Source organism: Halichoeres trimaculatus, unplaced genomic scaffold, assembly GCF_033239565.1.
Source record: "Halichoeres trimaculatus isolate MK-OKI-2021-1 unplaced genomic scaffold, fHalTri1.1 fHalTri1_scaffold_2, whole genome shotgun sequence".
NCBI lineage: Eukaryota > Metazoa > Chordata > Actinopteri > Labriformes > Labridae > Halichoeres > Halichoeres trimaculatus.
In genome coordinates, this window is record NW_027437180.1 from 37,001,160 (window position 1) to 37,015,462 (window position 14,303).

The 14,303-nt window shown below is 41.9% G+C and overlaps 1 protein-coding gene across 3 annotated transcripts in view; it reads left to right on the forward strand.

The window, feature by feature from the left end:
- The window catches only part of LOC141787198 (protein kinase C alpha type), a 300,641-nt gene that overhangs the window by 215,081 nt on the left and 71,257 nt on the right, over nucleotides 1–14,303 (forward strand). For all 3 annotated transcript variants that reach the window (XM_074665490.1, XM_074665491.1, XM_074665492.1), the window contains 3 exons: nucleotides 5,233–5,324; nucleotides 5,517–5,579; nucleotides 5,777–5,915. In XM_074665490.1, coding sequence (XP_074521591.1) covers nucleotides 5,233–5,324; nucleotides 5,517–5,579; nucleotides 5,777–5,915 — 294 coding nt within the window. The remainder of the gene's footprint in view (nucleotides 1–5,232; nucleotides 5,325–5,516; nucleotides 5,580–5,776; nucleotides 5,916–14,303) is intronic.

A 14,303-nucleotide genomic window follows, 5' to 3' on the forward strand; every position in this document is an offset into this window, starting at 1 on the left:
GCGACCAGGAGGCACTGGCTGTGTGAGCCAAGAGACATGCACTCATGAATGGTATTAATTCCTGCATGTGTTTGGCTTTGCTTTTGATATTACATGCAGTCAAATAATGCACAGACACACACCCACTCATGTGTTTTTAATTTAAATGTTCTTGAGACTCATTGAAGGTTGAACAATACCAGATAGAATAGAATAGAATAGAATAGAAAATACTTTATTTATCCCCGAGGGGAAATTCAGGAGTCACCGCAGCATTTAAGAAAACAAAAGTAAGAAAGAGTATAGAAAGTGCAAAAAAGTCCATAAGAAATTAGATGGCGACATCCCGTCCACCACTCGTCCACCACTCTCCAGCCCAGCCAGTCTCCACCTCCACAGGGTCCAGGACTGAGCCTCCCCAGCAGTCTGTTCAGTCTCTGTCTCCTGGATCCTGTCTGCTCACAGCAGGCGAAGCTCCTCCGATGTGTCGTGGCGTCCGATGTCTGCTCCGTCAGCCACGTCCGTGAACAGCATGATGCCGCTGGATTAGCACAGCTAGCTCGTCCATCCCTCGGAGCGAGATCCCAACAACGATGGATGGAAGGACAGGTCCACGTCGTCACCCTCCAGCTCACATCCGAGAACCAGCACGTCGTCCTCACCTCCTCCTCCTCAGCTCGAGGGAAATCATCAAGCCCTACACTAGTTAGCATTGACATGCTACAGGCTGCTAACAGCTAATTTCACACGTAAACAATGCAGCCATGGTTACATGTAGGATCTCCAGACAAACACAGGAGAAAAGTAGTAAAAAATACCGCCGAAGCCACAAAAAGTTTGGTGTCCGTGACCAACAATGAACCATACAAAGTAATGATCCACTCCAAATACAAAGATGACGAAAAAGAGACGAAAAAATTACAAGAAACGGACAAAGACGAGAGAGCTGCTGCAACAGGCAGCTATTTGGGTAGCGCCTAGCATATATATCAACCACTACAGTTATTAGTCTCTAGCCGTCAAAGCAGAAATAGTGTGATGGTCCAAACTCATGAAGATTCCATTTAACGTCTAACTTGACATTTACATCATCAGATTTAATGAAATTTCTTCATAAAAAGCTTAAATGTGACAGAGCGGAGGTCTTCATTCTCAGACCGTCTCTGTTTTAGAGGAACTGATTTATCACCAGTGATTTCCACACTCATGACAGTTCAATGCTGCAAGAGCCACACACTGTATGTCACAGCTGTTAATCATGACACCAGACCACTTCTTTTTAGCAACAAATGTTTTATTAAAAGTTGCAATACAATAAAAAAATAGTGTGAAAAATAAGTCTTTGTCCATAAATCAGCAAAATATGAGGCTGCAATCATGACAGGGAGATTTGGCGTTATAGTTATAGAGCACCACCGTTATCAACTTCCTCTGATGCAGATGCAGCCAGCATGGTGGATGAAAAAAGAAGTGTAACCCAATTATTTTTTGCTGTGTCCAAACAGTAAAAAAAAGGAGAATTATCAGTCTTTAACTCATTATATTCCCTCCTGAAGTTAGTTAACTTGATAATAAAACACTACTTTTTTTCTGACAGATTTTTCTCAATTAAACCCTTAATTATGTTGTCAAAATACCTTTATTTTGAAATAGCCATGTCAGGAAATGATATGTATTTGGCAAGCTGCAACCCCATCCATCACCCACTTTGGATTTACTAGAAACCACTCACACAGTTATCTTGAAAAAGCCTCACCTCTATGATAAATGCCCGATCATTATCCACACTTTAAAATGAGATTACCAGCACCAATGTAAGTTATTTTGTTTGGTCTTTTTTTTAATCCTTGGAAATAAGATGTATGAATCTTTAAATGAGCTTGGGGTGTTTTTCAATGTGATTCATCAGTCTGCAGCTCTGCAAGCCAAAAAAAGATGTGGCTATAATGCAAAAAAATTGAAATCTTATCAAGTGTTTTTGTCTTATTTTAAGTTAAATTGTCTTATTAAGCTCAATATGAGCCGCATTCAACCTATCTACCAAGTCAAATCTGCCGATGGAACCAGAAAAATTTGCTTCGAACTAGAATAATATCTTGATACAAGTAACTCTTCTCTTGTTTAATTGGCAGATTATTTTTACTTGTTTCAAGCAGGTCAAGACCTCATTTTTGACTTCAAATAACTTGAAACAAGACATTTTCCTGGACCAGTTAGGTGAATGTGGCTCATATTAAGTCTAAAAAGACATTTTCTACTAAAAGTAAGACTTTATTTACTTGATTAGATTTCAGTTTATTGCAGTGTATTCACAAGCGTCATGGAAACATGCAGAAATACAAAACTTTTTTTTGTCCCGTTGGCAGGTTTTTAACTTGTTACAAGCAATTCAGACCTCATTTTTGTCTTTAAAGGGGCTGTGAGGAGTTTGAAAGTGATCTTGAAAAAGTTTCTCTTCTAGATATATTCCTGATTGTAATCAACACTTTAAAATGAGATTATCAGCACCAACATTGCTGGTTACAGGTTATTGTAAATTGCTACTTCAAATAAATTGCCACTCCAATCGGGTCAAGCAAAAGGGATTGATTTAGGGCTCTATGACAACACCACACCAGCTGATGAAATTTGGTAGAGATAGGAGAGATCTGTGTTTTTCTCAGCTGAAAACAATTCCTGTGATTAATTTTGTAGTGATGGTGGACACTGGAGCCTAACTGTCAGACAGAAAAAGGAAAGAAGAGCAGAAGAAAGATAAACAGGAGAGAGATAGAGCATGAGCTAATGGCTAAAGGGCTAAACTGTTTGTGCTAATGTTGATTCCAACCCACAGTCAGCAGTTATTCTGCAGTGGTCTGTTCAAACTTGAGAGTCTAACAATAAAATGAAGAGTGGGGTTACGTTAGCTCTGATTGGTAGATGACTGGCAGGACATAACCAGAATTCACTAACGTTACATATTACAGACACGTCTCACAATATCAGGCTGTCAGTGATCTAAACTATGGTACAAACTTACTATGTTTTCTTCTTGTTATACTTCAAACAGCACTTACCTCGTCGCGTTGTATCCAGTAAAAAGTTGACATGAACAAAGAAAATTTGTTCCGAAACAAACACATGCTGGTTAAAAGTCACATTTTTCCAAAAAAAATTTTTTTTTCTTTAAGATTTTAAAATTGTGTTTGCCCAATCAGAAGCACAGCTCACCTCTCTGACAGGCTGCCGTCCTGTAGCTGTTAGTAAGGAGGCTCCAAGCTCGCCTCTTCAATCACTTGATGTGGCTCACCAATAAGGATCTGACGACAATAGGCTCCAGAACCCTGTACCAGAAACAGATGGATGATGTCATAGACACTGTCCAGTTATTAAACAATCTATGGTATTGAGCGGGAACAAATCCAATCCAATCCACTTTATTTCTATAGCACACTTAGAGGATAAGTTGGGTTTATTCAGCTTTTACATTGTTCATAGAATGAAGTAGAACAAAATACTCACCCAGAAGGTTTTCCTGATCCAAGCAGTGCTTCGGGAGATATTTAGATCCAAAATCGTGCAGTGGACGTCTGTATAATGGGATCCATCGGGGCATAGACAGCGCCGCTCCTAAAACTGCATTAATCGTCCAAAAACTCATGTTTTTCACCAATATTCCCTCATGGTCCGCTCCAAGTTAGTCCTCTGCTGCAGTCTGTGTCACTCCAGACAGCGCTGTGTGGCTGTACTGACCTCTGAGCTGATGAAGACTTTGTTTACACTTGCCCCTCAAAGAAAGGAGTCAGTGCTCCAGAATGTACTGCGCATGTGCAGTCCGCTCCTTTCTTTGAGGGACAAATGTAAACAAAGTCTTCGTCAGTTCAGAGGTCAGTTCAGAGGTCAGTACAGCCACACAGCGCTGTCTGGAGTGACACAGACTGCAGCAGAACTAACCTGGAGCGAACCATGATGGAATATTGGTGAAAAACACGAGTTTTTGGACGATTAATGCCGTTTTAAGGAGCGGCGCTGTCTATGCCCCGATGGATCCCATTATACGGACGTCCGCTGCACGATTTTGGATCTAAATATTTCCCGAAGCACTGCTTGGATCAGGAAAGCCTTCTGGGTGAGTATTTTGTTCTACTTCATTCTATAAACAATGTAAAAGCTGTATAAACCGAAATTATCCTTTAAACAACAAAAACGTCTCCAAAGTGTTTTACATAAAAACATAAAACAAACAAAAAAAAGGGAATAAATCCAGAATGATACTGTAAATAAAACAATAAAATCAAACAGATATAGTAAAATAATTAAAAGACACAGAAGACCACAAAACTCATGCAATGTTAAAAGCCAGGGAATAAAAATGGGTCTCCACTGTAGGAGCTGTTCACAGAGAAAGCCCTGACCCCCCTGGTTTTAAGTCTCGCCCTTGGCACCACGAGCTGGAGCTGGCCCTGGGACCTCAATTCACACAATACAAAAATTAACAAATTAAACAAATTAACTAGAGAAAACTTAAATAGTAGAAACAAAGTATGTAAAACTATAAAGCTGTTTTCATACCCAACCCACCAGTTAGATTTCTGAAAGAGGTCAAACTGAACTTGAGCAGCTGATTGGAGCTGCAGGCCGACAGACGACGTAAGAACAGAAGCAGCTTGACGTCACTGGTAGCCTATTTATAAATACATTCACTCACATGTTTACACTTTTTGTACAGTGTGTTGTCAGAAACACTTCAACTCAAAAAGTCTTGTAACTCATTTAAATGAAGAATTAAATTCATTTTAATATGTAATGTCGGAGTTTGAGCCAAGAGTATCAGAGCTCCCTCAGCTCCAGGGTCAGCTCTGCTGTTGTTTGTGGTCCACTGGGTCGAACTCGTTGTAAGGTCAGCCATCCCTTCAGTCAACCTCTGTCTCCATGTGTGATGTTTTCAAGTGATTCTCAAACACAGCGTCAGGCCAAACTTGTCTGGAGCTTCAAGGAACTGGCTGTTGGACAGAGGGAATCCGTCCTGACAGATGTCTGAAGTGCTTTGTTTTGGGCTATGTGGGTCACCTTGTCAGGGGAAGTGTAGCCGGGCCGCTGGAAGGACCCAGACAGTGAGGTTAGGGGAGGCAATAACGGATAGTAGCTTTCTGTCTCCAGCACTGTCTGTGAATATAAATGAAGGAGTGTGGAGTCACGCTGCTTTTGTGAAACTTCTGATTGCAGAGACACTTTTCTACCTCACCTTCTCTTCTTTTCTCTCTGTGACCACAGGACCGTCTGTACTTCGTCATGGAGTATGTGAATGGAGGAGACCTCATGTACCATATCCAACAAGTGGGAAAATTCAAGGAACCCCAGGCAGTGTAAGACCATTCATCAACACACACACATTACTGTAAATGTATTCACATTTCACTGCCAGACCGACAATCCACTTTTTGTGCAAGTTTTGCAAAAAGAGAAGAAATATTTGCACATTTTTTCTGCAGGTTTAGTAAAATTTAAAGGAAAATGTCATCATTGAGTTACCTTGTGTCGTGTGCTTGTTGTTGCAGGTTCTATGCAGCAGAGATCGCTGTTGGTCTCATCTTCCTGCACCACAATGGCATCATCTACAGGTAGAGTATGAACAAGCAGGTTAAACACAGATGTGGTGAATGCTTTTCTTCAAATTTAGGGCCACATTTTGAAGTATCCATCCAAGAAGAATGAAAACAGGATATTTTGTACAATCAGGGTCAGATTTTGCAGCCTCTAAAACTAATTCATAAGCAAACATCTTCAAAAGTGGTTTCAATGTCTTGTGCCCCCTCAGGGATCTGAAGTTGGACAACGTGATGTTGGACTCTGAGGGACACATAAAGATCGCTGACTTCGGCATGTGCAAAGAGAACATGGTGGAGGGAGTGTCCACACGCACTTTCTGCGGCACCCCAGACTACATCGCACCAGAGGTAGGAATAAGAATCTGAGATGAGATGTGTGTGTGTGTGTACATGTGTGTTTGCTTGTTTGGATGCTTGAGCTCGTCTCCATCACTGTCTGGTCTCAGCCTGTGTCACACTTGTGCTTTGGATTAAGGTCAGCGCCTCCAGAACAAACATTCATGCATGCGAGCACTCTCCAGTGACGTCAGCGTAGAAATCAGGCAGACGCCAAAAGGCTCTGGGAGCAGATGCAGATTAGGAGCCAAAGGAACGAGCTGGGGCCAAAGTGTTCCCTGAAAAAACACCTGTTTCTCCAAGACTGTTCTTTTTTCTAAGCTTCTGCTTTTTTAATGAGATAAAGGCAAATCTTGGTGCAGAAATTTAGACCTTTAGCAGGAGCCAGTTGTTCATGAGGAGAGTGATGACTGGAGCAGAGGCCCCTCTCAGTGGCCCCATGTGGAGGGTCAAAGTTTCACAAGTTTTGAACTTTTATTAACAGCCATATCGACTAATAGGTTCTAATCTAATCCCTGTTAACTCTATTCATAAATTACTTATTGACAAATAACTGCTCTGACTGACAGTGTGTACTTGATTTTGATTGGTCAGCAGAAAAAGGTTGTCATCAAATCATTAAGGATAGTTTTCGTGACATTACTTCACATGACATGACATGAAGTGATGTAAAAAAATGTTGCACAGTGTGATACAAGTTAAGGAGATATTTCTTAACGTTATGCCATTTAATGTTACATAATGTTACATTGATGTGATGTGATGTTACATGATGTTGTAGTGTAATGCTTTATTATGTTAAGTGTTGTCGTGTAACTTTTATTCTGTCGTTAAAGATAGAGAGGACTAGAGATGTTTGATACCACTTTTTTTCAGACCGATACCAGTACGAGTACTCTCTCACCGATACTACTTAAGTTTTTGATTCATAAAATTTAAATTCACAGTGACAGATCATTTTGATCAAAGACAGCACAGTCACTCGGCAAATAAGCGCACAGAAAATGCTCTCTGAGTTTACGATTAAAAAAAAATATATATTAAAAAAAGTAATAGTAAAAGTGCAAGGTAAAACTAACAGCCGTCAGATTTTAAATATATTATATATATTATATATATTTCTGTACATCACTTTACGTTGGTTTATATTATATTGTTATGTTACTTAATGTTAGGTAGCTGTATGTTTTGAATTATTTTTGTTCTTTAAGTTACGCCACTTTAATTAATGTTACTTTAGTTTACATAACTTGACGTTACGTTACATTTGGTACATGACTTATCTTTACATTTTGTTACGTTATGTTTCATTATGTCACGCTACATCCGGTTACGTAATGTTTTGTAACGTAGCGATTTGTTATTAGGCTATGTTTCACAATGCAAAGTTTAATGTTATTCACTTTAGTTTGGTGTTCAAAAAAGGGAGGAAAAATAGACAAAACTTGTTCAAATATAAGCAAAAAACATAAAACAGCTGACTCTATGCGCTCCTCTTATATCGTACTTCTCATCTTAATCCTACCTCCTTCAAAGAAAGAAGTAATGATGATCACAAAGCCTGTCAATCTTAACTCACTGTTTGTACATGAACTACTTCATCTTCAGCAGCTGCCCTTTCTCTGGATCTTAAATGTTACCTTTAATGACGGTTTAATGCAGGCACTTAAAAATCTGTGGTTTCTACGAGGCTGTAGCTCCAAAGCTATGGGATGATCTTTGCGATCTGTGGAATGAGCTGATGATAAAAATAGACTGTATGTGTTTCGTCTGTGTGGAACAAACTCTGGAGCAATTATCGGTCAGAGAGTATTTAATGCTGAGCTGAGTTATCGATCGACTCTGAGGCTGCGACTGACTGTTAGGTCAATTCCACCCCACGGACACAAGGTGAACACGCTGTGACTGCTCAGACTCTGTCTGACGCTAATGCACACGCCTGGGAAGACACGGCAGGGGGGTGAGAGCCAGTGCACACATTTAATGTCAGCAAAGTCACACACACACACTTGATATCACACACTCACATGCATGAGAGTGTGATACACAGACGTTTCTGCATACAGGGAAGGATGTCAGTGTGTACAAATCCCTTTCATGGACTCACAAACTTAGATATAAACACATTTGTGCACACATTCACACACAGTTTCTCAAAGTGGAGTCTGACCTTAAAAATCAGGGACACAGGGTGACATTTTCAGAGATAATCGGGGGACGGTGCTGTCCAAATTGCCTGTGACAGATTGATCAACTTTGTATTTTTTCTCTGGCTTAATCCGACCTCAAGGGGTGGACACATGTTTCACACAATTATCTTTTACTACTCGTTCTCATTCATTTCTCTGTGGTTATTTATTTTTTTATACTAGTTAATTCAGATTTTAAGCTGTCTGAAGCGTTTGTGGCAAGTATGCCTTTGGAAGTGTAAAAACGGACACTAGGAGTGTGCCATATATCGTCAACGATAATACCGGTATAATTTTTTTGATGATATACATTTGTAATTCCCCGATATTTAAAGTGCAGAGACGAAACCTAGGATGTTCCCTGCTGTGTATAAAACAATAATGGCCAAGAGTGAAAGTAGCACGGCAGCATCAACTTCCTCCTCACTAGGGATGGGTACCTTTCACATTTGAAACGATACGGTACCAATGCCCAATACCTGGCAATCAGTACCGGTACTCACCGGTACCACTTTTCTTTCCTTTTTGTGTTTATGTGGTAAAAAATATCAATTTGTTTAATAATAAAGTATTACATTTTTTCAATTTAACATATTTATTCTTCAATATATAACCTTGCAATGCTGTGTTCATGTCCAGTATGGAAAATCACCTACTCTTCCGCTCCCTCACAGTCACAAAGACGCGTTTAGGTACCTAAACATGGTACTTTTTGGTTTTACGTGAATCGGTACCCAGTTCTTTTGACAGAATTCGGTCGGTACCCATAAAATGATCTAATTCAGTACCCATCCTTAGCCCTCATATGAGGATTTAGTGCCTAAAAGAGGAGCTACCTCAGTGATGTGGAGGTGGTTTGGCTGATTAACAGTCAGACGCGCAGCAAAACACATTTAATGCAAAATGTGAAGGAGAACTATTTCTGTGAAGGGTGGCAACACCACCAACATGATCTTCCTCGTAAAGCTGAAACACACGGCCGAATACAACCAGGCTATGAAGACACCTGAGGAGGACGCGAAATGTACGTTATTATCAGTGGATGTTTTGCCTCTACGACGGACGGATCGATGCGTCTCTGGAGCACCCATAGCAGCTGGATACTCGGAATCACAAGATCACAGGAGAACCATATGAATCCCACCCATGACAACGTACTTTCGTGGTGATTAATTAGCATACAAAGCTTACCCGGTCCTCCCAAACTTCAGCTCCTTCAGTCCATGCTTCTCTTTTCTGTTGGCGTCCTTATAGAAAGACGGTGTTGTGTCGTATAGAATTCTGAAGTTTTTCACCTCCAAAATGTCAAACTTCCTCTGGATCTGTCCTACTTACTATGTTGACATTTCAACCACAATCCATCCACCCATCCATTTTCTGAACAGCTTATCCTGTTCAGGGTCGCGGGTGGCTGGAGCCTATCCCAGCTGTCATTGGTCGAGAGGCAGGGTACATCCTGGGGTGCTTCCCAATGTGCCAAAATGCAGTCTCCTATCTCCTCTCTCCTCCGCGACACCGGAAGTACTTTGTGAGCAGTCATATTGGAGGACATTCCAAAGTGCCAAATGTGCTCGGAGGAGAGAGGAGAGAGGAGAGAGGAGACTGAGCTGGAGGAGGCATAATCGAGGAAACACAAGTGCAGGCTTCGCGGAAGTCTTTTCACTGACAGACACGCCCCCTTGTGACGTATCAGAGCCGGCCACAAAGCGTCAGCTGTCCACATGTGTGAAACGTGAGCACCATGGAGCAAGATACGCTGTTTAAGTGTAAAGCCGGGCTCGCACTTCAGCATTCTCGCCCGATTTAACCCAGATTCGGTCCTCCCCACAATCGGGGAAGAAATCTGGTCGGAGACTAAAATCAGCCCCGACGTTCGGCGAAGATTATCTTCTAGTGTGAGCTGTTGACAGATGAATCTTTAGCCCCACGATCGTCTCACAGACTCGTCGGAGCCGCCCCGATAATTTTCCAACATGTTTGATATTTACCTGGATGATTACAACATTCATTCTCACCGAGGATGAAAACAGACAATTAGAAAGAGCCCCAGAGACCGGACAACAGACAACAAGGCTTAAAGTGAAACTGAAAGGCTTCGGGTCAGCTGACTGCGCGCTCCACTGGCCCACTCCAGCCAGTTCAATAATGCCTTTAAAAATAACACATAACCACGCAATTGTCATACAGTAGCAAACTGTTGTTTTATCAGTGATGGGTGTGAGATCATGCAATTTTTGGCTGATACAGCAACAGTTTCACCTCTGTCCCTCTGCGTGCGCGTAATGGATGAAAGGCACCGCTGCAGACAGCTCCACTTCTCTCTCCTCCTGTCCCACCAGTGCGCTAAGCAGTGCTTATAGCAGAATAAATACATTATTTATGAACACAAAGTGGCCCCAACATAAGAATTAAAAACTATCAATCTGGGCCTGGGAAAACGTGACATTTTTCTTTTTCATTCATGAACATATTCATGTTAAACTGATCTAAAAGTGAATATGAATTTTCCGTGGTCGAGCGCCCTGTTGTTTACATTATTTTCCTTAATTTAGTTTCTCCCGTGCGTTCAGACCGGTTTATCAAGCTGTGACGCCGCCATCACTCCAAGACTGACGTCATGTGACGCTCCGGAGGAGAGGACATCTCAATGCTCATAAAATGAACCTCCTCGTCTCCTCTCTCCTCTCTTCGTTTCCTCGTGTCTCTGGCATGCATCTCTGGTGGGCGGGACTAAGACGCAAGTGGAGGAGGCGTGGATGGAACTTTGGAGCTTTGAGAAGCACCCCTGGACTGGTCGCCAGTCAATCACAGGACTAATACAGAGACAGACAACCACTCGCGCACACACTTACACCTATGGACAGTTAAGAGTGATAAATTAACCTGGTGAGCGTGTTTTTGGACTGTGGGAGGAAGCTGGAGTACTCGGAGAGAACCCATGCATGCACGGGGAGAACATGCAAACTCCACTAACTAAGGTGGGGATTTGAACCAGTGACTTTCTTGCTGTGAGGCTGCAGCGCTAACTGTTGCGCCACCATGCAGCCACAACCACAATCCAATTACCCTAAAACAAAATCTGTTTCCCTGTGTGTTTTACAACCTTACTTGTGGCCAGTAAATGCCATTAGATTCCCCCCAAAATTTAGTTACTTTATCAATTAAACAATCAAAGGCCTGTATTTCAGACACTCCATAAATTTGGGTGAAGTCAATGTGCAGAAACTCGCTGCTCCGATTATGAGGGTTTTGTTGTTCAAGGGTCACTGCACCAAATTGTCATAAAGTCGACCTGGTTCTTTAGTCAAACAACTCTGGAGTTCTCAAGCTCACAAGAGAAGGATCCATTTGTCAGTTCAGCATTTATTCTGGTCACAGGTAAGGTTTACAGCGCTGGTCCCCAATGAATGAGCCCAGATATCAGAGAGCAATACAATTTATAAAAGTCATCGTTACGCCTATCCAAAGGTTGAGTTTAACTAAACACCCGAGAGTAATTGGCCAAAAACCATCACTGACACCACTGTCTTAATCCACAGCTGGTGTCACTTTTCAGAGAGATGTGTTATCAAAGTAACCTTGCAGAGCAGATAAACCTGACTGAATCAGTTTCTGAAATCCTGCAGATCCATCTTGCCCATAGTCTGTATATAGAGTGGACAGCGTGGCTCCGCCATTTATCATTGTACGGTTTTGAAGCCAAAATACCGCCGTCTCAGGAGCAGCCATTGTAGCAGTTTGGAGCCAGAGTCTGTGCAGTAGAGACGATGAGGGATTCTGGGAGAATCTGAGTGGAGCTGAGTGACAAAAGTAATAAGTAGTTGTTTTCTTTCGAGAGTCTAATCACTTCTTGACTCTACCTCCTGACATATTTTACAACCCCCGAAAAAAATACACGAGAACGGCAGCTGTCAAACATCGCTAAACGTTACATAAAGGCTCGTCTTTAACCCCTTATAACTAAGAAAAGCGAAACTTTTCAGAAAAAAAGAGGACTTGGATACAAGACAGCCGAATAATATCTTCAAATCACCACAACAATCATACGAGAGAGAAATTTCTTCGAGGAGTATTAATTTTTTTTAAGTTTGACCACAGCCCATCTGGAATGACTGGAAAGCCGTATTTTTAAACCTATACTGCAGCTAGTCACCAGGGGGAGCAGTTTTTGTGGAGACCTCACTTCAAGCCGAGCAAGCGGACGTCCATTTTTTTTTTAACAGTCTTTGATCTTGCCAGGCTCCATCGACCAAAGATTTCACTCGGTTAAATTCTTGACGGGCCCAATCAGGGAAGAGCTGGGGGAGCAATAGAAGTGATGAGAAGACGTGACATCAGCAGACTTTCGTACTTGTCAGCGTTCCTTTGATTCTTAAGTTAACTTTACAAAAACAGCAGCAGCACTCTAACGCCATTATCACAGCTGTTTCTCGTGTTCCTGTTGTTGTTCGTCTATTGTTTCTCAGCAGTGGCGCACATACGTTAGCTCATGCTATGGCTTGATGTGGATTGGTCTGTAGTGAGTGTGTCAATCAGAACGGTCGTCCAATCACCAGCTGCTGATTTTTTTGAAGGTCCCACCTCTGAAAACAAATCTGAAGAGCTGCCCAGATAGACTAGTGAAATATTTCCGTGGCGGTTAAATGAAACTGTAAATTTCCTTAAAATATTGTGATATAATTTTGAGGCCGTATCACCCCTAATGGACACATCTTTAAACTGAATACAATAATTCTCCCAGACTTTGATTATTTATTGAGGCCACCAGTGAGCATGTTTGTGTCTCACTTTATGTAAAGAGACTGCAAGACACAAGGTATTTTAACACCTTCCTGTCTCGCACACACCTGCCCACAATCTCACAGCTCCATGAGACGAGGAAACGTTTCTATGTAGCTGTAGTTGTCCCCTGGTCCTGCCGTCCCTACTTCTCCTCTACACACAAACACACACATACAAAAATCCACGTGCCGTTTTTGCCTTGTTTACTTTGACCTATTTAGCCAGTCATTGGTTGCTCCCGTCTGGGAGGGATGCTCGCGCTAATGTAAGTTTACACCTCAGTGACTTTAACACGGGGAAGAAGAGATGGTGAGGAGAGGAGGAGGGAGAAAGCAGAGCGGGAACAAAAGTGCGACTTGAGGTAATATGTGAAAAGAAAAAAGCCAGAAGGAGACGAGTGAAGGCACAATGGAGAGGAGATGAAAAGAAGGTATGAATTTAAAGGTGACAGAGCAGCCTAATGGTGGCTCTTAACCACTTTCCAGGTGAGCGTTAGAGGATATCGAGCTGTCTGACATGAACTGCTTCCCTCTGTGGTCGTGACTGCAGAGCGGCCTGAGAGTCCTCCCATCGTTTTCCCATCCTCTGTGGGATGAAATACTGTTGCCAACATCATTTAACTCTCTTTATAAATGTGATCATGCCTCTAATGAGATTACCAAGCCCAGTTCTTTTGAATTGGGCGTTTTAACCCAGCATGATTTGGATGGATGACTGTATCTGCTCCTCATTAGTCCAAAAAGTTTGAGCATCAGAAACTCAGAGTCAAAACCTCGTCACATGTTTTTGCAGCAGCGCCTCTGATCTGTCCAATCACTGACACCACAGCAGACCTATCTGCGTTTTCCACAAACTCACACCAGCTTCGTGTGGAGATGTGAGAAAGAGTCAGCAGAGGGAAGACGACGAAGGTGATGGAAAAAAAAGGAAAGTGAGAATGAAGCTGTAAATCAGACTGAAATGAGAAGGGAGTGAACACAACAAGAGTTAAATTCAACATTAAATGTTGACGTTAAAACCTTTTTCTCCTCTCCGTTCCTTTCTGCCTCCAGCCTCCTTCAGGGCTCCATATGGAAATCCTTCTCTCTGTGCAATTAGTCCATAATTATCCTATGAGTGCGTGCTATGACAATGTAGTTTTCCTCCAGGAGCTTTTTAACCATCATTCATGTCAATATGTAACTGTTAATACCTTCACTCAGCATGCAGTCAAATATTTCACATAATCAAAAAAAAATCACACATCTCAGGCCCAATCTGGCATCAATTGTTATAAAATGTAATGATACATGAGGAGCTTCTACAATTAACCCTTTGTGAGCATAGACTGCTTATGGAGTGGACAGTGTGGTTCTGCCATTTACCATTGGACAGTTTGGAAGCCAAAGTACCCATGTCCAATTTGAGTGAAGCCATGTGACACAATAAA